This window comes from Camelus dromedarius, chromosome 1, assembly GCF_036321535.1.
Source record: "Camelus dromedarius isolate mCamDro1 chromosome 1, mCamDro1.pat, whole genome shotgun sequence".
NCBI lineage: Eukaryota > Metazoa > Chordata > Mammalia > Artiodactyla > Camelidae > Camelus > Camelus dromedarius.
The window spans coordinates 8,614,514-8,640,210 of NC_087436.1; the positions used below are offsets into that span (position 1 = coordinate 8,614,514).

A 25,697-nucleotide genomic window follows, 5' to 3' on the forward strand; every position below is an offset into this window, starting at 1 on the left:
TTGTGCTGCTGGGAATTATTTCCTATTTGTATGCTGTCCCCATAAGATGGCCCTGACCAGACTCACAATCATTTTTACAAAGCCATTAAAAGTTTCCTGACAGTCACTGTGAATTTTCTTTGCTTCACTTTCTGCCATTATTTCTGATTATACTCTATTAGGTCTCATTTTACAAAAGCACTCTCCTTTTTTCAGATACACAGATTAATATTTATTTCTGAGGATAGGAATAATAGGGGAACATTTTTCACATGCATTAGGCATTCAGTGGGATGAAAGAGAAACTAAAAAAAAAATACCAGAGATGCAAAATAAGATTAAGATAATACATACTGATGAGGGAAATTGTCAGAAATTATATCAAAGAGTATCATTCAATCATTTTTATAGAAATGTATGCTACCCTTTGGAGTGAAAGAATTAATAAGGTTTTAGAACTAATGAGGATGAGTCCGTAATAAAAAGACAATTCTAATGCATAATGAGAACTTATCTGTCTCCCTTCGGGTCATGTCCACATTTCATCGCATGTTTCCTGTGCATGCATTATCCCGTTCCAAAATTTTAAAGGAATAATAGATACATCACTAGCAATGATGGAAATTTTGGTTTATCAATTAAAATAGTGTTGATGCTTCCTGATTTGCTAAACAGAAGTCATAGATCAAATAGATGAATATATATACTCATCTTCTATGGGAGTTGGTCATTTTTGTTTATTGTATTGATTACCTATAAAAACACTTGGCCCACAAATCTCCAAATTCCCATCTTTCCTTCCCCTTCTTCCTCACATTCCCCCTTGTGACATTCATGGTGAGGATGAACAGTATTTATCACAAGCACCTCCATCTCCCTTGCCTCCAAACTCAGCAAGTTTCTGTGTTTTCATTCCTTCCTCCCACTCTTCTCTCTAATCCTGATTTGTCCACTATCCTTTGCCTTCAGAAAAAATCTGTCTACATTTAATTTATAACTGAGTTCTGTCTCCAGGTGCCTTTGAACATGCACATGTCCGTGTAATTGAAGAAACAAACAGTAAAGCAACATGAATCAGATTTACCCACCTTTCCTTACAATCACCCATCTACTTCTCCTTAGACTTTGGAGCAGCTGTTTGGAACTTTCATTCCATTTCCTGACCTTTCACTCTAAATTGTTCATACTTTATACTGGCTGTCGAGATCCTGTCTCTTTCGGAAGATATCTTGGCCTTAGAATTTCCAATTGTTCATCTTTAGTTCTTGTTGGGAAGCATTTTTTGAACACTTATTATGTGAAATAGATCATGCAAAACAACGTTTGGAAATAAAAACATGATATGAGTGAATGCTTGTTATAATTTCTGCCACAGTTGGCTGTTTCAGACATGTGATTCTTTCTGGAATGATCTATCATACTTTTAAGGCAAGGATTTACAAACAATGGCCCCAAGCCAAATTCAGCCTACTCCCTATTTTGGTATGTGGCCCAGGAACTAAGAATGTTTTTGACATTTTTTAATGGTTGAAAATAAATCAAAAGGAGAATATTATGTTGTGATATGTAAACATTATATGGGATTCAAATTTACATAACAAAAGGATTATTGGAACACAGTTACACCCATTCATTAAATATTATCTATCTTAATATCAAAAAAGCAAACAACTCAATTAAAAAATGGGCAGAGGATCTAAGTAGGCATTTTTCCAAAGAAGACATACAGATGGCCAACAGGCACATGAAAAGATGATCAGCATTGCTAATCACCATGGAAATGCAAATTAAAACCACAATGAGACATTACATCCCACCTGCCAAAATGGCTATCATTTAAAAAAAACAACAAATATTAATTGTTGACAAGTATGTGGAAAACAGAGAACTCTCATGAAGAGTTGGAAGAATTGTAAATTGATGCAGACACTATAGGAAACAGTATGAAGCTTCCTCAAAAAATAGCTTCTGGCCATTTTTCTGAAGAAAACAAAAATGTGCTAATTCTAAAAACATATACACCCCTACATTCATTTCATCATTATTTACAATAGCCAAGATATAGAAACAACTTAAGTGCCCATCGACAGATGAATGGACAAAGAAGATGTACTTTACATATGTCATGGAATATTACTCAACCATAAAGATGAATGAAATCTTGCCATTCGCAACAACATGGATAGTCCTACAGGGTATTATGCTAAGTGAAATAAGTCAGATAGAAAAATACAAATACTGTATGATTTCACTTATATGTAGGACCCCAAAAAACAGAACAAATGAATAAATATAACAAAATAGAAACAAAGTCACAGATACAGAGAACAAATAAGGGGTTGCTTGCCTGAGGCGAGGGGGGATGGTGGGGAAGTGCATGAAATAGTTGAAGGAGATGAAGAGATACAAACTTCCAGTTACAAAATAAATGAGTCACGGGGGTGAAATGTATAGTGCAGGGGATATAGTCAATAACAATGTAGTATCTTCATATGATAAAAGGCAGTAAGTAGACTTATTGTGGTGGTTATTTTGTAATGTGTAGGAATACTGCATCACTATGCTATGCACCAGGACCTAACATAGGGTTGTAGGTCAATTATCCTTCAAAAACAAATTCATAGAGAAAGAGAACAGATTTGTGGTTACTCAAGGCAAGGGGTAGGGAGAGATGGAATTAGATGAAGTTGGTCAAAAGATACAAAATTCTAGTTATATGAGAAATAAGTACAGGAGATGTAATGTACACCATGATAAATACATTTAACAAGGCTGTCTGGTGTATATGAAAGTTAAGAGAGTAAGTCCTAAGAATTCTCATCAGAAGGGAAAATATATTTTTCTTTTCTTTTTTTATTTATATGAGATGACAAATGTTCACTAAACTTAATGTGGTGATCATTTCATGATGTATGTAAGTTGAATCATTATTCTGTACATCATAAACTTACACCATGTGATACGTCAATCGCATCTCACTAAAACTAGAAGGAAAAAAACATAAATTGTCTGTCTACATTCATGCTAGAATGGTAGACAAAGACCACACAGAGAGCAAAGCCAAAACTATTTTCTCTCTGGACCTTGCAGAGTATAATTTTGCTGATCTTGATTCATAGGATATAGCCCAGAGTGGGCAATATCCTGTTAATTAAATTCTATCTATAACAGCTTCTTTATCTTCTGTACCCTTAAAGGTGACTTCAGGAGAGCCAGGCCTCAGACTTTATTTTTCTGCTCTGTTTCTTTGACATTAAATTCCTTTAAGAGCTCATTCACTCTCTTTGCCTTATTATTATCATGGCTAGATGACAACCAGAAATTCATCTTTGGCTTTACCATTCACCAGACCGTCCTCCTTCCCTCTCTTTCCAGAAAAACTGTTCAATGAGCAATTTAAAATAGAGACACAATAGCGGAAACAAAAGTATTCTATACTAAAGGAAGTATTGAAAGTGATTCTAAAATTCGATATAAACTATATTTTAAAAGGTGGAATCCAAGCACACACTCATGAACACACGCAGAGATACGTCGATGATAGACACATAACTACATAGGTGCTATAGATAAATAGAAATTACTTATCCAAACCATCTAGCTAAGGTTTGGTGTAGTTTAGAGAAGTTTAAAAAAACAAGTAGCTCTGAAAATAACAGAAAGGCTATGGAGTAGTGAAATAAGAAAGAATAAAATTGACAATGATAATCGTGTAGGAACCCATCTAGAGAAGCTAAGCATAGTTGACATGTAAAACGTTTTATTTAAAAATGTTTAAAAGTAGACTTAATCTTCGGAATACCAGACCTGGGAACATAGGGAACCAAAGCACTGAAAAGGCAGGCTAATTAAACACTGATAGGTTAGCGTTTTCTAAGATACAAAGAAAGGTTCATATATCTGATCTGCATAATTCGGATGACAAATGCATTCTGTCATCTGCATAGGTGTGAATGCAAACAAATTGGCATGCACATTACAAAGAAGACAGTGGTAAGTGTGCAACAAATAAGGTGACCCAAGACAGATACACCCAATTTGGGTACTGAATTAAGCCGCATTGTGGGTTCCTCCAAGGATGGTATATATACATCCTAGATACAGATACGAGATATGGACATGTACTGAGCTACTGATAAATTAATGTTGAGTCAAAAGAGGAGAGAGACGGTTTGATGTTTGATAAAAATCTACACTTGCAAACTTGTAAGATGGAAACCTGGTTCTCTCACTGGTTTTGGTAGTTCTCATTATGTTACTTTTCTGCTTCTCTACCAATCAGGTTCCTGAGACTGGCAGGAGAGTCCTCTCCCTTGGCAGTAATTGAGAATTGGGGACAGAAGAGGGCTTTTGCAAAAAGAAATTTAAAAAAAATCTTTCTCAAAATATATAACTGTAATCTTCATTGTTCTCCAGCAAATGGCCTCTTCCCCAGCTAGTGTTCTCATCAAAATTTCATAAAACACATGGATTTTCCATAGCGAATAAAGAGCACATCACATATTTTATTAATCAAATTCTTATTAATCTACACTCGGCAGCCATATTTCCAACACCTACATGACTCATCCTTAATTACCATGGGTCTTATTAATTTTCTCCTTGTCGGAATTTTCATAGCATTTATATTTGGTGCCACGTAATTGGGCCTTTAATCATGTACTACTGTTCTCACCTAAAATGCTAGACTTTGTTCTTCCAACAGTTCTACACCTTCAAACACACTGGCGGAAGTGCAGTGTTTCTTCACTAAATACACGTTTAGGTGTCACGTGTCATAGCACAGATAAAAGGGGAGAATCAAAAAGTGGGTAGTTCTCAATCATGACGCTAAACTCTAGAATGTCATGTCATTTAGAATCACTGAGAAACAGAATTCTAGAGCAGCCTTCAAAATGTGGTGCGTGGATGGCTGCTACTTGGAATATCATTTGTCACCAAGCTTAGAAATAGAATAGAAATTGAAAATAATTGTCAAAATTGAAAAAAACTGTTACTAGGCCACTGCATGTGCCACCGTCCCCTGTTGCTTCTTCTGGCAAAGATCAAGGGTTGTCTTCCATTCAGCGATGGGCTTACTCTGGCCCTACGTGACAACTTTCCTCTTCTATTTTAACTTGACCAACCCTATGACCATTTGAGTTTGGATCCCTGATTTGACATGAATAAACCAGTCCTAGATCAGTCAGGAGAAAGCTTTCATACCATAAGCAAAATAAAATGTGTAGCTAAGATTCTATCATCACCACCATTAAAAATAAAAACATTGAGATTTTCTTTAAAAAAAAAAAACCCACTATTTAAAAAAATCATGCTACATTTAGCTCTTAGATAGCCTAGTTTTGATCATTAGTCTATCAATGCATTGTCTGAATGTAATACTTTTGGTATACGAGATGCCTTAACTTCTGAAGCACGGGATCCACTTAATTTGTTATTCAATATTTCTTTCTCAATTAACTGGATATTAAATATGGTAGTCCAGTAAAAACAACACTTAAAATATTTGATAACAATTTAATATTGCTATCATATCCATGAGCATAATCAGTGGACCTGTCTCCTTGAATAGGGTTTAGATCAGCTTGGTCTAAACTTGCCTGGAGGGTTTCTTGGGATGGAAGCTACCTAATGATTAAAAAAAAAAAAATAGATTGAACAAAAGCCAAGGTGATTGTTTCCCACATACGGTTTAAGAAGCACTGATTTTTAGCTTTCTTTTCTTTTCTAGCTTTCTCTCTCTCTTTGAAATAGCTTTTATTTTTTAAATCCAAAACTCTTATAATCTGAGTCTATTTAGATAAATAGAAAAGTGAATAATGAAATATTTGAAAAGATAGTGTCCACTTTATCAAACACAATAGAATGTAAATAATTCTCAATGAGGGTTTGTTCAGTTTTTCATGAATGAAGGAAATGAAACAATGAAACAATGTACTGGACTGGAATGTGTAGGTTGGGAATCCCAGTTTATTTTTATAATCATGTGGAAACATATATATTCAAGGTTGAGCTATTTTGTATACACTAGGTATAATGTATTCTTTTAAATCTTGCAAAGCAAGATTTAAAAAAAGCACTCCATCTTATAATAATAACATATTAAATAATTTGGTATCAATGGCTATCTCCCTTACTGGTCCATTTTTTTTAAAAGGCAATGAGGTTAAAGTACTTTTATTGATTTTTAATTGAGATCAGTGCTTCTAATCCAGTGATACAGCTGCTTTTTCCTACAATTAGATATATTCAATTTATCTAATTCTAGTTTCCATTTAATTTATTAAAATGTCATAAACTGTCTAGTTCATATTAGTCAAAACATAAGTAGTCATGGTAATTTAGGGCCTGATTTGCCTCAATCTGCATATCATAGAAAACTGTCAGGTAGCATGATACTGATTCCAGGATATCAAAGTACAAAGATTATATTGTAGAAATTTTCATCCTTCCTTTTAACATAAGGAGAATGTCTTTAATTTCTTCAAGTATTATAATAAAAATTGAGTTGATAACATTACACTATCATAAACCGAGGGCTGGTTTCTTTTCAAAAATAATGTACTAAAGAGAGTTTAAAAAAAAAAAAAAGCAGGCAGAGTTAAAAAAATAATAATAAACAGGCTTTGAGATCAACCAGACTTAAATGTAATCCAGTTTTACTACTTACATTAGCTGTGTAAATACTCCTTTTAAGTTTTGTTTACCCCACTGGTATAATAATATTACCTTTCATGTTGTATTATTATGTCGGTTAAATGTAATCATGTTTGAAAAGGTCAAATGATCAATAAATGCCACTTGGTATTTTCATGTAGAAAATTCTCCATGAGCTAACATTTCACAAAAACTGTAATAGTCTACACATTCTTCACACAAACGTTTTGCTCAATTTCCCAAAATGTTTTGGAGAGTTTGCTGTGGATAGTTAAGAATTTCAGTGAGTTATTTTAAACATACAGTGATGGTTGCATATGTGGTTAGAATTTTTTTCCTTTTTATCATTTGGCAGTTCTGTGACACTAGGCTAATTATTCGACTTTTCTCATTTCCTTCTCCAGAAATTGAGAGTATTAAATTAGGATTTTTCCATTGTTTTCATAAAAGAAAAATAATTCAAAGCTGTCTGAATTAATTCGACTCTGCTTAAACAGAAAATGTTTTACCGATTTATAAAAATATAGTGTTAGGTCCACCCACATTGTTGCAAAAGGCAAGATTTCATTCATCTTTATGGCTGAGTAATACTCCATTATATATAGAGATACCACATCTTCTCTATCCAGTCATCTATTGATGGACACTTGGGTTGCTTTCAGATCTTGGCAATTGTAAATAATGCTACAACAAAGATAGACGTGCATATATATATTTGAATTAGTGTTTTTGTGTTCTTTGGATATACACTCAGCATTGGTAGTTCATATGGTAGTTCTATTTTTAGTTTTTTGAGCAACCTCCGCACTGGTTTCCACAGTGGCTGCAGCGATTTATGTTTCTACCAACAGTGTACAAGGGTTCCCTTTTCTCCACATCCTTGCCAACATTTGTCATTTGCAGACTTTTTGATGGTATCATTTTGAGAGGGTGAAGAGTGAATTTAAAAATAAATTTGTAGAGTGTTAAATTTCAAATGTCTACAGAACATAAGAGAAGAAAACTCTCGACATTTGGTAAATGCAGGACTGGATGATTTGTGTCTTGGTTCTCCTGGTTCTTTTAAACGAGCCAGAATCCCAGTTAGGAATTGGTCTAAGTGTCAGTGAGCACTGAGAATCCCAGGAACAGAGACTTCATGTCTGTTGGGGAAACCATACATCTAAATAGTGGGGAGACCAAATTAAAACCAAGACCATAGGTTTCACTTTAGGTCCAAGAACTAGTAAATAGAATTTGGCAAAGTCTTGAACTAAAAATTAACATTAAGCAATAAAATAGACAATTATGGCAAATATAAGAAAATGTAAATTATATGGACCCACAAGTTTCATGGTGTATCAACTCAATTAAATGGCAGTGTGGCTAGTTGGAATTAAAGAATTAGTTGTGTTTGTGAATTTTGTTCCCCAATGTGATGACTTGATTTGTACAGGAAGAATGGTACTCTTTTGTAACTTTGTTTAACAAAGCACAATTAGTAAGTTGGTTAAATGGAGAGGAAAAATCATTTTCTTTCTTAGTAGATAACACATGATGTTAACTGAACATAAAAAGAAAAAAAAAGCATGGGCTTTAGTATGTAAATCTCTCTAAAATGTTGAAAAGTTCATTATAATTATGACATCACAATGAACACTGTGGCATCTTGGGAAGATGTAGGTCACTTCTTTCAAATACCTTCTGTACTCTAGTTTCTTTAAGTAACAATAGAGAAGATCTGTTTAAATGATCCCTTTCAACTATTGATTAACAGACTCTTATAGTTAAGACATTGGTTTCAATACCCAAAGTGTATACATCCCCCTCTACAATTTTTTCTGAGAGCTGGATATCTAGCCTTTTTAAAAAACTTTGAAAAGAGAGAGATTTTTTATAAGGTAGTCCTTTAAATCTTGGGTACTGAGCTTAAATCTGCCTCTTTATAACTTCCAGTCCTTAAATTTGCTGCTTCTTGAAGAACCAAAAAGAAGAATCTGTTCGTATTTATTCACCTTGATGCTTGACGATAAATTAATGCAAACAGATTCATTTAAAATGTATTTTAAAAACAAGCAATTTTATTTCAACAGATTTCACTTATCTGCATTCTGATCATATTACTATAGCTAATACAGATTTTGTAAATAATATCTATGAAATGGATTATCAGGCAGGCAAAGAAATGAATTTGCAGGATCGGATTGAAGTACAAAGCTTGAGGTTTAGTGTTGGGGATCACGTTACGCCATGTTAATGAAATTATCCTTAAACTTGAAGGGATTTCATGTAGAATTCTATTCCTCAATGCTTTGAAATTTTTATATTAAAATGGAGTAAATTAAATTATTTCTTACTGTTATAAATCTGTAGGATAAAGAGAAACCAAAGTTTTCAGGAACAAGGTCAAATAATTTGAATGACGTAATATCAGAAAATACGTAAATTTGCCTTCCCTTCTTTAAATAATTGTCTCTTTCTTTTGGTAATGATACATCAGTTTTGGTGACACGTGTTTTACAGGTTTCTCTTTTTGGGGACATTAGTTTAGGAGAAAGAAAAGGTTTTATGGACTCCCTCCTTCCTAAGCATGTGTATGAAATCTCTCCCTGTGAATGTCTAAATCTGTCTTGGAACTGTTTAAAAAAATGTTGATTTAAAAGCATAAATTGAAGCAATTTTATGATTGTTGAATTATCTACATTTGTTCAACACAGTGTAATATCATTTAGGAGCTGAACTTTTTTCCTGAAGATCATAATCTCGCAATGCAGATGGCAAAGTGTCATTCTGATGGGAGTTCCTCATCTTACTGTATTGTCCAGCCCCAGAAGCCTTATATGGAAGACAGGCTTACTTGCTTTTTCAAGACTATTATTGACTGGAAAAAAATTATTCTGAAATGTGATAGATTCATCTTCAAAAATTATAAAGCTGTTTAGAGGATAATTATATGCATGTGTACTTTTAAACTGTATTGTAATTCACATGTAAACGTGTTCCACATTGGAATGCCTACACTGAGGATCATTAAACTTTATCTTTCAGGTCAACACTCTTTAAAAATTGTTTTAGTATGATTTATATTATTTACTGGTTCATTATTATTATTGTAAATGATCTTATATTCTATTTCGTACAGGTATGTCATGAGAGGATCCTGCCCAGATAATTCATACACACTTGTATTTTACTATGTTTGTATCCACTAAATAAAAACCATGAAAATTCACCCATTTTAAAATCATATTTTGTAAGCCTTTAGAAATACATGTTACATTAAAAGAATAATTTGGCTCTGTACCTGACTTCTTTATAGGTAGGACAATACAGATGAAAGTTACATTTCTCCTGTCCTTTCTCTTTAAAACTGTATCTTTATTACATTGCCCACAGAATTATATTTAGGCTTATCTCTTTTCACTAACAAATCTGATTTGCATTCTAGAAAAATTCTTTAATAATAAAACGAAGACATTATGGAGTAAAAATCAGCAAAACGACCCCTGTGATTTAGTTCAGTGCAAATCCTTTAAACGTATACTGATTATACAATTTGATATGCTATTATTTTATTGCATCTTTTAAGTTTTCTAAATAATTTCAAAAGAGAACTATCAGACATAAGATACAGTTTTGCAAAATCATACTCATAAATAACTGTATTTTGAAACTTATACTTTAAAGAGCTACTTTTTTAATAAAAAATGATGCTAGTATACGGATTGTTAAATATGCTAAGCTCATTTTCTTCCGCTCTTATCACAAGGAATATATTTTTCTTCCTAAAATAGAGGTGAGATAGGACTGACGTCTTTTTCAGGACGGAAGAAAGAACGCTTTGGAGAGAGTAACTAGATCCGATTCCGGAAATAACACTCACTGGGTGGTGATTCAGGCAACTTCTTAGCTGCCAGTGGGCATGTCACTCCACAGTGCCTCATATTACATCTTCGTTCAAGCCGTACAGGTGGGATTTAAGACAGAATGGAGCAGACGCCTAGTTGCTTGCAAGTCCTAGATAAGTTTCAGCTTTTGCCGTTAATTTGCTAAACAATCCATAATATATCTTTAAAAAAATGCCTTAATAAAAATTTGAAAATCAGTTACTGAATTAGGAAAAAAGAAGAGTTTTGATGGGCAAAAATTAGCAGCTTAAATAGTAAAGGGATGAACACTTATTTTGAGATTTAAGTTTTGTTTTTCTTATCATTCTTTTTTTAATTAATTAATTGACTAATTCATTTTAATAGAGTTACCAGGGATTGAACCCAGGACCTCATGCATGCTAAGCATGTGCTCTACCACTGAGCTATACCATCCCCTCTTTCTTGGCATTCTTATTATAGAGCTGTATCTTAAATTTCCACATAGGAAACATAAAATCATTATGTGATAAAGTATATGGAGAAATGCAAAATTGTCATTGTAAGCTTTCAGCAGTTTAAAAAATGTTTAGCAATCCAATAATAAATATTTTCTTTGATAAAATAAAATTGAAGGCATTCATTTACTGTATTGTTTTCCTTCCTGTAACATCTGTCAAATTATTCCCACTGAGATTGATGACCTATCAAAATATGAAAAAGGTACCAAGGCAATGACAAGCCTTCAGTGTTAAATTACAATTTTGACAACTATTGTTGAAATATTAAATGTAAGCAATGAGAAATCAAACAAGAGGTCAGACTATTAAAATTAAATAGAAATATTATGAGATTTCAAGAAAAATACTAAGATTTAAATAAATCATTAAAATTATGAACCTAACCCTCAAAAACATTACAATAATTATGCAGTTTTCAATGTATTTAGAAGGAAGAAAAATTAAGAATTCTTAAGAATTGTGTAAGCAAAATTATCATCTTTCAGAGAGGAACACCAATAGAAAATATCTAATATTGATAATTCAAGAAATATCATTTCTGAGCACATAAAGTGATTAAATGTAACTGGATGCATGAAGTCAGACTGGAGATAGAAACGCAGGGAGTAAGAAATGACTACTTTTTACCTAATTTTTTTTGTATTACTTTATTTTTACCATGCAAATCTATTATTTGAAAAAGTCAACAGCTACCTTTTTGAAAATAAAACTAAATCTTAGACCAGAAACTGCAGGCTAAGAGCCACATAGTGGACTTATGTGATTTTGTAAGTCTCAAGTAAAATAATTTTGTATTTAAAGATATTTGTAGGAATAACTTTTGTGTTAAACTCTTCAATTTTATTCTTGAAAGGTTTCTATTGAAAGGTCAAATTATTATAAGCACATTTCTCTTTAAAGTACATAAAATGTACTCTTACATGTATACAGTGAATCCTTATATCTCACATTAAAAAAAGATTTTAAAGTGATGGCCAATAGATTGAGACACATACATATTCTGCTCACATTTACCCAAGTAACTTGACTGATTCTTATCAATCCTCTTTTGAAGACTTAATATGCTATCTTAGATATAACTACTTGACCCAGTTAACATGTTCTATGACTCCATTAAAATGCTGTTGCAGAGCTCAGAGTCGGGGCTGGGGGTAGATAATTGCTCAATGGTAGAGCATGTGCCTAGCATGCACAAGGTCCTCGGTTCAATCCCCAGTACCTCCATTTAAATGAATAATTCTTTAAAACATGCTGTTGTACGGTATAGATGCTCCCCACCTGTTCCCCAATGTTAGGCTTGCATACTTCAAATATATCAGAAGCACAACATGACAGTTTCACAAGAGTGTGATGTTTAATGAAAGATTCAAGGGCCTCTTTAAATCCAGGGCTTCAAAGGCCAATACCATAAATTTATTTCTTTTAACATCTACAGAATAATCTTCTAAAGGCAGAGTTAGAGGTAATTTACATTACTCTCTTTGGGAAGCTCTTTGCAGGGTATCACATAACCGAAAAGGGACGAAAGCATTAGTTTTTTATCATTCTCTAACTCTGTGGAAATTAAGCCTTGTTTGAATAGAGACCCACTGACAAAAGAGTAAGGGGGAAACATTTTGATTACTTTTCTGAAAAATACAGTGGTACTGAATCAGAAGCTTCCTCCATGGCTTTCTGGGGAAATGAATTGTCTGCATGATACAAAGGGGCAGGTGTTTTAACATTTATTTTTATGGATAGAGTTTGAAGAAGTAGTAATTGGATTAGAAACAGAAGGGAATGCTGACAAGGGAATTCGAGTTATTACCAAGGGGATGGAGAAGTGCCCTGAAGGCCACGCTGCTGGGAGAGGGGGCACCAGCAGACAGAGAAACGAGGAAGCTGTGTTTCCCCATTTCTAATCTCAGTTTCGGTTTCTTTTGTTGTTGTTGTAGTTTTGAATTTTTTTTAAAGACACCTTTATTGTGGTATGATTCCTGTACAGTAAACTACATGTATATCAGATGTACAATTTGATGAATTTTGATAGATGTCTAGCTAAGTATTGTGGACACTATGGTCAACCTATTTCTGTGTACAAATTTCATTCTAATGTAGTACTAATCGTATTTATGTGTAAAGGCCAGGTGATTTTCTCATGTGGAAATCCCAAGCCTAGAAAACAGACATTTTAAGAGTGACTCATATCACACTTTCTATAGAAAATGGGCTCCTCTGAAGTTAGCACCATTTAAGTTGCATTAAAACCAGGAATAGAATCTTCTAGTCTTAAAATATAAGACCTACTCATGATGAGATTTGCGTGATTTTCTTTGAAGCTCTTTTAGTCCCTATGAAGGAAAAAAATAACAGGATGGTGTGTGTGGAGAACAGCAGGTGGACGTGTATTAAATAAACACAGAAGTAACCTAAGGACAAAGTATTAAAAACTGAGAGAGTTGTAGATATGGATGACAAATCCCTTGAAAACCAGAAGAGCAAAAAAGTTGGTCATCTTGGGGAAGTGTGTCATCCTTGAACTTGTAATTTAAACATTTTTCTAAACCCATTTCAGTTTGAGTTCCGAATTCGTAAGCGTGGGATAGAATTCTCTTTGCCTGAAGTTCATACTGGCGGTGACAGGATGAAATCATGCGTACAAGCAGGATGAAAATAGCAAGAATCCTATCTAATTAGGCTACATAACCAAAAAAAAAAAAAAAAAAGAGGGAAGAATAAGGATCAAATTATAACTAAAAGCATGTTCTATGAATCTTCACCAACTCACTAGCGAAAGCTGAAACCTGATGTAATCTGACATTGCACCAAAATTGAATTTTTATTTAGAGCCAGCAAACAGCATTTTCTGAGAGGTTTGATGAAAGATTCCATATTCTAAATATTTCAGTTTTATCTGAATGTTATTGGCCAATGAGTTACACTGGGAATTGCACTACTGTCCTCTCGATACCAACAGTGACTTTGAAAAATATTATATCTGTTTAATCCCTTTCTGTGGGAAAAAATGATTCCAAAAGACTCATTTCCATGACTCACACTCAAGAGACTTATCTTCTAAAATCCAGAAGGATTAGATTTTTTTTCTATAATAGAACTCCCAACTGTCTTAGACTGAGCATCTTTATGCTATATTTTGACCCTGTGATCTTGAATTAATAGACCCAGGAGGTTATGTTTACCCTGAAACAATTCAATGATGAATTATTCTATGAAACGTTTTTCACAAACACATGAAAAGAAGGACACTGTTTTGTGGTCATTGTAGAATAAGGAGAAATATTAAGGTAAGGAGGAAATTAGATGTATACATCTTTAAACTCAAACAGTGCAGAAAAGAATGGATAACCCAAGGCTCTAAGCAATGGAATTTTCATTAAATTCATTTAGCAAAGGTTACTGACTACCTTCCATGTGTAAGGCACCATACTAAGCACACTGGAAATTCAAATACTTATCAAAGCCTTGACTAAAAGAGTAAGATGAGATGGTTGATTTCTGTCAACTAGGCTATGATGAGGCTATGGTGTCCAGCTGTTTGGTCAAGCACTTGTCTTCATATTGTAGTAAATGTGTTTGTGGAGGTGATTAACATTTCCAATCAGTTTGCTTTAAGTAAGACAGATCACCCCCCATAACATGGGTGGGCCTCATACAATCAGTTGAAGGCCTTAAGATTTAACAGTGAGGTTTCCCACAGAAGGAATTCTGTGTCAACATTTCCACATAGAAATCTGCTTGAGTTTCCTGTCTGCCTGCAGACATCAGACTCAAGGCTACAATATCCACCTGCGTCAACAGTCTGCTGGCCTAATCTGTGGCTTTTGGATTCCAGACTGAACATCAGCTCGTATGTGAATTTCCAGCTGGCTGTCCTGCCCTGCGAATTTCACATGTGATACGCCACCCACTGTCACCAAAGCCGATTCCTTAAAGTAAGGAGATGGAGACAGAGATGATGACAGAGAGATATAGATACAGATGCAGGTAGTAATCCTACTGGTTCTATTTCTCGGGAGAAATAAGTTCTCCTGGCATAATACTCAACAATTTTCTCATGAAACTATTTTATAACTAGAAATGCAAATCTAGTGGAATGTAGCACCAAATAACCTACACACTCTAAAATTAACGTCTTCTTGTGGTTAAATAGAAAACAAAATAGCTTCATATAGCAAATAATTATTTAGTTCAACATATATTCTCAAAGCGTAATGCCATCAATTTCTTATTTCTACCACTGAATACTTGTGGATCATGAAAGTATCTGCATGCATTTCAATTATTTAAGCTCATTTCACATTAAGCAATAACAAGATAACTGCAATATGAAATAAAAGTTTATCTACTCTAGCTTTTACTTCATACATATGGACTATAATAATTACATAAGAAATAGATCTTTCTTTTTTAGTATAAACAAATGCCTTTATATTCTGCATTTAACAATTATAAACAGGACATAGTTTTAGCCAAATTCACCATTCTTTATACCATTCTCAGTGCTTTAGCAAATATATTCATCAGCTGAAATGTTCTTGCATTTTAATTTCAACATCCAAAAATTAGAAATGTCATACATTTAAAACACACACACAGTATTTGATAGTTTCTCTCTTCTTAAAAATGCAAACCTGATTTTTCGTACTCTTTCTGCTTGCTTTTCCATTAGCATATAAAATTTTTTGTACATTTTTGTTTTATATAATTCAAGAATGATGACTTTCTATCCTTCTATTTCTTTTTATTTCACAGTATGCATTTTTAGCATAATCCCATATATTGGATAATTGTAAAATTTCCAGGGGCTGTGCTTTGAAAAATCTGATGTGGTAAATTAGTTCTCAGTAAGTAATGATCCCTGCTTTGTCACTCCTGAAGTACACGTGTGGATCAGGTTTCTCAGGCTGAAGGAGCTGAGTTAAGGCTGTCATCACTGATGTCTGGTTTCCATCGCTCCAATTTTTAATTTTTTACAGGAAAGTGTACATAATTTATATATATATATATATATATATATGTATGTATATCACTTATCACTATATATACTCAGATATATAGTGAGAGAGAAATACATCAACATAATTCTATACAATTTCTATTTCCGTTGTTTTAGAAGGAAGTCTAAGTATTCAAAGGTCTTAAAGAGAGAAATTCAGGTAAGTAAACTTCACATCCCTATTGTCTGGACAAGTCACAAAACTATCACATCAATTTTTCCTTGCTTTTTCAGCTTTAGATTCCAAATAGTTAGCTACAACACTGCTGACCCTGTAGGAATCAGAGTGGAACATTCTGTTGAAAAATGCTTTTGCTTTGATTTAAATAATCATTTTAATGCCACATCTCCGATATCCGTGTTAGCCCAAATTTCTCATCCGTTATGCTTTTATAAAAAATATAAATGGGCTATAAAATTGAATGGCTTGCTTTATCAGATGCAAATATTTATATTTAATATGCATTTATTTATTTACATACACACACACACACCTTACTCAAAATGGATTTAGTCAGCACTGATGTGATATGACTGCAAAATGAAACAAAATTGCAGGTACAATTTAAAATATTTTTGTACTTGTTAAACTAGAGCTTAACAAACACGGTAATGAATATTTAGTAATTTAGCCCATAAGTGAAATATTTTTTTAAATTAAAAATGGTTTCATTTGTTTTGAACATTTGTAGACACATGGAGTTAAATTATTTCCATTATTTAAAATAAGTGGTATTAGAGTCTTTGTCCTAAAGAATGTCTGGAGGGAAGCTAGCCTATTTTATCTCACCTTCACAATATTTTTTCCTTCATCTCATTCTAGGGCATGGTTTTAAGGTGCAAAGTGTTGTCTCCATATGTCAATCTCTGACAACACTGGCTACTGGGAGGCTGGAAACAGGAGCTGGAAATAAAGGGTCTAAACTCGGGCATTAAATACCTATTTTGCTCATATCTTGTGGCCATGCCAACCTTAAAGATGAGTACCAAGATGGGGTTGCATTCTGTGGTCTACCAGTATCTTATTTTATTTGGGGGGTCTGGTGCATGCCAGCGTTTGTGTGGGAACACATAGGTAACACGGGTATGTGTAGTGTTACATATTTTGGTGTACACTTATTTATGTGGAGATATATCTATAGCCATAGAAATATAAAAAATATATATAATTTTTATTATGTTGCACAGAAATACAGTTCCTCGTATGTCTATTCAAATAGTCGTTTTGTCAGATATTTTTATTTTCTGAATTCTGTACCAAAATTTAACAGAAAAAAAAATTTCCATGAAAGAAAATGTAAATAAAAAAAGAAATTGATATTTCCCCCTCTAAATCTAAATCATTCATTCTGTTGAGACCTCTTGAAAAAATAAGATGAAGAAGAAAAGAGAATCAACATTTACAGAGCATCTAATATACCCCAATTTCCCATCAGATTAATTACAGGCTATTTTCTTTTATTTTGTTAAAGTAACTAGTGCTTATCAAAATGGGAGACATTCTAAATTAAGAAGCAGGTGAAGTTATTACGCTGCGTTCACTTTTGGTATTTCACGTCTAGTGCCTTTATTTTAATTACAAACAAGTAATAAAGAACACGCAATATATTCTTTTCCTCTTCAAATTTTAAACCTGCACAGAGTAACAGACAATATCACAGTTTTAATATTGTCCTCCCAACACATCTCAAATATGTATAGATTTCACTGTCTTTCCAAAATATCTTTCTATTTAACAAGACTGCTGCACAAAACCACAAAGGAATTTTTAAACTACTTGCCTGAAATCCAAGGAGCTTTTCACTAGGCTTAATGTGCCTCTGAAATTCACATTCTATGGGTTGTATCACTTTGATTCCATCTTCATAAAAAACATAGAACATGTTCCCGATGCCCAGACCTTAGGAATAAAAACACATTTAAAAGTTCAAAACAAAATTGTCAGAAACTTTTGCAACCCAAAATCAGTGCCCCCTCAAATTGCTGGCAGGAGATCAGTTTGGAAAGTCATGTAATTTTCTTTTTCATTTAATTGAAGTATAATCGGTTACAATGTGTCAATTTCTGGTGTACAGCATCATGTCCCAGTCATGCATATACAAACATACATTTGTTTTCACATTCTTTTTCATTAAAGGTTATTACAAGGTATTGAATACGGTTTCCTGTGCTATACAGAAGACATTTGTTTTTTATCTATATTTATATATAGTGGTTAATATCTGCAAGGTAATGTTAATAAAGCAAAGCATGTGAGACCTTTACCATACACTGAGGCAACTCTGTGATACCATGTAGACTTCTTACTTTATCTCCCTGATCTGTAGTTCAGTGATTTCTTTAATTCAGCAAATGTTTCATCTATTTTTAAATAATTATAAACTCTTTGGTACATAGTGTATGTCTGCTACCTGCCCTACTTAATTTAGATGTAGATTAAGAAACGAAAGTACTTTTTAAAGGATCAGATTTACCCTATTTTTATTAGAGTTCCCTAGGGAAAATAAAATAGCACTCATTGTAGGAATTTAGTTTATATCAAGAGTTTTAGAAGCAAAAAGACCAAGTCCCCAGATTTTGGAGAATAAGTATTTTCCTAAGATAATGTTTGTAAATAGAATCCTACATAGAGGTCTTACATACCAGTTTTCATACTGGCAGATTTGGGGGTCTCTTTCTACACTTTAAATTTTGAATAAATTTAAGGTCTTACAAAAATTTCATCTAAGTCATATATTTTTTTTTCCACATTGCATATTTGGGTGTGTGACCTCTTGGAAATTCATTTCACTTACCCTATAAACCTACACTATTGGGTGCAGGATGCTACCAGTTAGACGTCTGGAATGCCATGGGGTTAACTGAGGTCTGTAACTGGGGAGCAGCCCCAAATGACTGCACACTCGCTCGTTTTGTTTCCTCTGCCCTGCCTTGTTCCAACATGCTCAGACTGACCCCTCGTAGTCCTTCCTTCTCTGATCCTCCCCTGAGTAGCTCCCTCGTCCAGGTATACTGAATTGCACCAGCACGTCTATTCAGCCTAACTATACCTCACATAGTCAGTGAGAGCACGTTTCTTTAATAGATAAATCATTATATTGAAACCATGGTAGTTTAAAAAGCCAACCCATTGTGGTTGAAAACGTTTCCCTTCTAAAAACATCTCTTTTTCATTTTTATTTCCACTGAAAACAGCTTGAGAAGTCAAGCCTGAGAATCATCATAAAAGTTTATTGATTTGCCAAGAACATGTTTATTCAACTTAAGCTGTATTCATGTGTGCTAAATATATTCCTAGTTCATTAAAAAGTCACCAGTTTTGCCCATTTGTAATGTGTCCATCTGTTCTTACGATTCAGAGGAAAATGTATCTGATCATGATTACGACTTCTTTGATGTTTATACAGAGTGAAACTCTGTCTAATAATGTATATATGTTTTAAGTGACACCAGATTGTTTTGACATGTCTTACTGTTGTTTTATAAATATTTTACAGTACTCATATTTTAATACATGCAGTCTTTATCAGTTAATTATGCATTTTAATTCCAAAGCACACAACATTATGATGACATATTTCTGAACAGGAAAAGAAGTGGCAAGAACAAAATTCAAGTTATATTTTTCATAAAATAAAATATAATGGTTATCAGCTGTTATTTATAATCATAGTGCATACAGAAATATAAACTTCATACCCAAGGGATGAAACTTACCAAAATTATTAGTTTTTATCAAAAAAATGATCTGTATCAGTAAGTTTCCATGTAAACGTTAACTGAAGGTTGACATGGGCTACGTATCAATGACTTGGAAATTAACATTACTGGCTGTCGAAACTTATGAGCATAAGCCAGTTGTAATGTGGTGTCTATTTTTCAGTTGTGTCAGTTATGTACTATGCTTGATGATTATTACAAAGCTCTTAACATTTTTTAATGAACGTGCCTCTACCTTCCTTCAGCTGCTTCACAGTTCTGCTCCACAGTCAGTCTGAATGTGTTTGAACCTGACAACTACTCTAAACCTAGACTATTTGCAAAGTTTCTTGAAGTACCTCCTGCCCTTCCTCCTTTGGATACTTTTATTAGGTTACTTTACCATATTCTGGACACAGCAGGTCAGTGGGATTCCACTGTATTTTTGCACTGATGACATTTCTCAACTGTATTTTCCTCTAAAACTCACTTAATCCATCCAAATCACTTCCATAACTAAAAGTCTACCTTCTTGCCTTTTCAAATGTGAACTATACATCAGCGTTTTTACAAAGTACAAACTACTTTGCAGGTTACAAATTATTGAAAAAAATACCGATATCATTATGCAAGTTTAGTTTCCCTTTGCATTTTATTGTTTTTAGTGGGAATATAACTCTTCAGTGTTTATGAAATAGTAATGCCAACACACAGGTATAAATATATGTTAAAATAATAATATAAAATGAACAATTATGTATCAACCACTGTGCTATGAAATAAAACTTTACTATACCTCCAGAAATATCTGAGTTCCTCTCTTTTCCACCCAAAATATTAGGTATATTTTGCCATCTTTTTTGTTGTACATATTTTGTTCCTCCCTTATCATTTAGGTTTTAGCAGCAGAATTTATAATTTGAATATATTATGCAGAAGTTATTTTTCACCTGCTGCTATAATTTATACACATATACATTTGTTTAGAATGTACTAGGCACAGAATGACATAAATTACCTGATACTGAAGATAGTCGTAATTGAAGACGCATGCTGATTTTCACTTTGGGGCATTCATTAGCTTTATTTATAAAGAAAGCAGTGACATATTTGTATATGTTCATTGTAACTATCAAGTTTCCATGTCCTAACCCTTTTTTTGTTTTGGATAGGGGAGACTATAACAAAGAGAGAAACTCTGTTCTCTGGGTTCAGTCTGCTCAGAGGCAAATCACAGCTATGTAACTTATTGTTAGACCGTGGGAAAGTTATTCAGTCTGTGTCATAATTTCTCCATCTCAAATTGGGGGATAACAATTAGACTTGTGCAGCTGTTGTAAGAAGTAAATGAGATGGAGAACGTAAAACATGGAGCAGAGTGACTGGCACATATGAAGAGTTCAAGAAATAGCAACTGTCAGTATTTTTATGACTGACATTATCTCCTCTTTGAAACATCAGTGGGAAAAAAATATGGTGATATCACCAGAACATGATTCCTGTCCTCATGACTTCCTGAAATCTACACTGTGAGATGCACGACCAGCACATTTCAGTTTTCTGTGCGATCAAGTTCATGAATTCACGAGCCTGCTAAAAATGCAACTGGATTTTCTAGCTAGGCAGTTCTCGTAGTCGATCCTTTCCAGGGATCTGCAAAGTCATAGTTACTTCCATAATAATGCTGAGGTGTCATTTGCATTTTTCTCTCTCAGTCTCACAAATTAGATTCTTCCAAATGTCGAGGGAAGTTCTCGGCAGGCTCCATGACATATGATGTTGTGAGTTATATCACAACATTTCAGTACAGAAGCAGATATAGGAACCCAGCGTGTTTTATTCAGCCAGCTATTAAAAGGATTTGCAAAATCCACAGCAGTGTGTTGCCTCATGGTTTTTGTTAATATTACTTAAAAATAATCTGTTATTTATGGCTGCATATAATGGGTTTTTATGATTATTTTTAATAAATTAGTAAATACATATTTTAATTTTTCTGCTTCAATTTCTAATATGGTAAATATAGAGTCCACGGAAATAACCTACATAAACCAGAGTTCTGTGACTTGTTGATAAATTTGAAGAGTGTAAAAAGCTTCTGAGTCCCCAAAAGTCTGATAACCCTGTAGAATTCAATTACAATTCTCTCCTCATTAATGCTTTATACGGCAGTTTGTTACAAAAGCTCTTGATTGAGTAAAAGCTTTGTCACTTGAGTCACAGTGACAATTGGGACTGTGTGCTGTTTTGTCTTTTTTCATCCCCTGGTGAAGACAGACACAAGTACTTTGTCTTTCCCAGGTCGATTGTTAACCTAACGAAGTACAGTGGCACAAGAAAGTGATCCATAATTTGTTTGTTTCTTGTGAACTTTTTTCTGCTTTGTTTTCCTTTCTATATAGAGAGGGCATATGCAAGAATCACTCACAGCCTCACAAGAGAGAAGTATTACCCAGAAGATTTTTTTGATCGATACTGCGTCTTTAACTGCCTGAAAGACTGAGAAAAAGAAAATGCTCAGGATAATAGTGTATGAGAAATACAATTGTATTATGTACTATATAATACAAATATTCTATAATTTCATAATTTATATCAACAATAAAACATCCAATGTATGAATTATTGGATGAATATTTAAGTCAATAACAAAAGTATTCTGTGGTGATGTTTGTCTTCCTCTGACTTTAAATTACTGTGATGTTAGCATTTAAATTATGATCAGTAGCAAATTATAATCCTACTATGCAGTGATTTGGTAACTAATGAAAGATAACTTAATAAGTTTGGTGTTAAATAAAGTCCTTCATTGTTTGATATAATATTAGTCTTTTCCCTTTCAAGTGATCCTAAACTTACTTTTTTTTTTTTTTTAATATAGAAGAACTCTTTTTTTAGCTAAAGAAAAATATAGGCAAAAATAGATGGTCTACATAGCATTTCTCACTTTGAATAACTCAGCAGGGAGAGATTTGGGATGAAGTTCCCACTTTTCTTCCTTGAGCTGAAATGTTTTCACACACAGAGCAAGACCACACCATCACACCTCAGTGAGCCCTTTCATTATGTTCAACTAAAGCAAGACTGACCTATTCTTTCATTCTTGCTAGAAGTTCTTTTAGGAGAAATTATGTCAAGTTCTTTATTAGGAACTATTAATTTAGGAGGTAGGTATTATCTGAGCACCACACATATTGGTCAGAGTGATGTCATCTAAAACTAGTCCTTTAGACACAGAAAGCAAACTGGTTACCAAAGGGGAAAGGGTGGGGGAGGGGTAAATTAGGAGTCTGGAATTAACATATACACACTACTGTATATAAAATAGGTAAACAAGAAGAGCCTACTATCTAGCACAAGGAACTATATTCAGTTTCTTATAATAGGTCATAATGGAAAAGAATATGAAAATATATGTATATATGTATGTATGTGTATAACTGAATCACTTTGCCATACATCTAAAACCAATATTATAAATCAACTACACTTTAATAGAAAATAAAACTTTAAAAAAGTCCTTTTGAGTTGGAATACAATTTTCTGAACTTCCAAAGTTATGTTTTAAAAAACTGCATGATTAATTTCACAATTAATATCAAAATAGCAAAGTTTATAAATAATAGAGTATTTGTTTGCTATGTAATTAATATTAGGTGAGGGGAGGGTATAGCTCAGTGGAAGAGTGCGTGCTTAGCATGCACGAGGTCCTGGGTTCAATCCCCAGTACCACCATTAAAAACAAATAAAAATAAATAAACCTAATTACATCCCCCCCAAAACAACAAAAAAAGTAAATACATAAAATAAATAAACCTAATTATCTCCCCCCCAAATAAATAAAATTTTAAAAAATGAGGTGACTCATATGTATAATTATGTATATGTGCATATGTGTGTGTAGACACATGTATCTGCAAATATATATCTCTTAACAGATTCCTTCTTCTATTAGAAAATATTTTTTATGTAATAAAGCATGAAAATTTGAAATTGGCATTCATTTTTAGCAGAGAAGTTAGCAAACCTGCGAGTGAAAAAACTGACAGCTTGGTCACAATATCCTCGGCATCATGTTTATCTATTAGAAGGCCTGGTCTCTGCCTCACCCAGTGCTATGACTCTCTAAGTCTCATGAATTTAGACGGCTTACTCTCTGAAAACTCCCTTTTTTCATTATAAATAATCCTCCAATATTGCAGTGATACAGTAATCTGGTCCCAAGAATCTTAGCACTTTTTTTTCCCTAAAAATAACTATACAAGAGGCTTATGTAAGTCATTCTTCTTTATTTCCCATCCTCCCCTGCAGGCCAACAAAACGTGAAAAATCTCAGGCTGAAGGAGTTAGCAGTTGATCTGCTTTCTATATCCTGTTGTCCCCACTTTGGTGGCAATAGATGACAAAGCTAATCAGATAATGATGTAACACGTAAACTCTGTTGCAAGATTTCACTGCCATGTCTGTTTGTATCTTATGTTGTTTGGTGTTAATTAGTCCAACTAATACAGTAATTTATTTTAACCATTTCTCTAACATACGTGTGTAAATAGATTCATCAATATTTACAAAGAATAGAAGAGACTGAATTTTTATAAATTTGAAGAATTTTTTTTGCTATCAAATCATTAGATGTCATAGCAAGCCAATATTTCTCAAACTAGCTTCAGTTCAGTATTGAGTATATAGATATTATCAAAGTATTTGTGTGTGATAATAAAATTAGAAATACTATGTTAATAAAAAACCACCCTACATCTCTTCTTGGAGTTTGAAATTAGTATATTGAAAAGTTCAGCTTAATCCTGCAGTGAGTAAAATGGTTTAAATTCCTTTAATTCAGTGCTTATGCAAACCAAAACACTTATTATTGTCAGAATGTATAACATAGACCCAAACTGTTGTCTACTAAGTGTTAGAAAATGCTGCATTAGGTTATAGTCGACTACAAGGTCATAAAAATATTGTAGAAGAGACCCAGTCATACTGAATCTTTTAATATGTATCTTGAAATCATACATGTAGTAAAATTAGTTGTCAGTAAGAAAGCTTTAGCCTTTAACTTACTAGATGGAAAACTTTTCAGAGCAAACACTAGATCTTATGTTTATATCTCCAGTGCTTTGAAAATGCTCTACATTTGACAGGCTTTTTGAAATACTTGTCAATAAGTGAGTGAGGTGCTTCCTCTCTTTAAAAACATTGTCTTTCTGCACTCCTGCACACTTCAGTAACGGCTGGAAAAGAACTGAAAGGTGAACCCAGAGAAATAGAGGACACTGTGTGTCAAGCTCAAATATCCATGCGATCAGTAAGATAACACATACTATTTTCAGTAAAATTGATTTAGACTACAAAGTCCTGGCTAAGCTAGATTCCAATGTATATGTTTAAAATTTTTTTCAGTTCAACAAAATTCTATAGATCTAAGTAAATGTAAGTCAAATGACATTATGAGAGGCATTATCATTTTCAACTCTCTTTCCATTACTATTAATCTTAAAATGCTTGAAATTCGTCAGTTGATTCTCTCAGGGATAAATTTCTCCTGGCCATAGTCAAAAGGCAAGTACACAAACAGAAATCACTGCCAAAGTGGAAATAAAAATGGATCTCAGAAATATGTAGTTCCTATCTGTTATTATTCTATTATCTTTTAAAAATAGAGGTAGAATTTGCTTTGGAAGATTCAGCAATTATTTTAATAATTTTCTGTGAAATAAGCATGCACACGGTTGGGGTTCAGTGACCCCTCAAAGCTGGTCCATTCCCTCTGGCCCACCACGTCTATTCCTACATGCAATTATTGCTAACTGCAGTGACTTGCCAATTACTGTGACATTATAAAAAGTAATTTGCAGATTCTGATGAATCTGAGTCAAGTATATTATTTTTTCGAATATATTATTTTAAATCTTGTTTATTTCAAAAAAACAACAAAGTGCTCTGATAACTGTACATGACATAAAAGTTTAAAAAATTTTTACCCCCAATCAGTTC

The 25,697-nt window shown here is 33.4% G+C and overlaps 1 protein-coding gene across 3 annotated transcripts in view; it reads right to left on the reverse strand.

Moving 5' to 3' along the window:
- The window catches only part of FSTL5 (follistatin like 5), a 663,480-nt gene that overhangs the window by 74,565 nt on the left and 563,218 nt on the right, over nt 1-25,697 (reverse strand). For all 3 annotated transcript variants that reach the window (XM_064487260.1, XM_064487220.1, XM_010986860.3), the window contains one exon: nt 17,780-17,898. In XM_064487260.1, the coding sequence (XP_064343330.1) occupies nt 17,780-17,898 (119 nt within the window). The remainder of the gene's footprint in view (nt 1-17,779; nt 17,899-25,697) is intronic.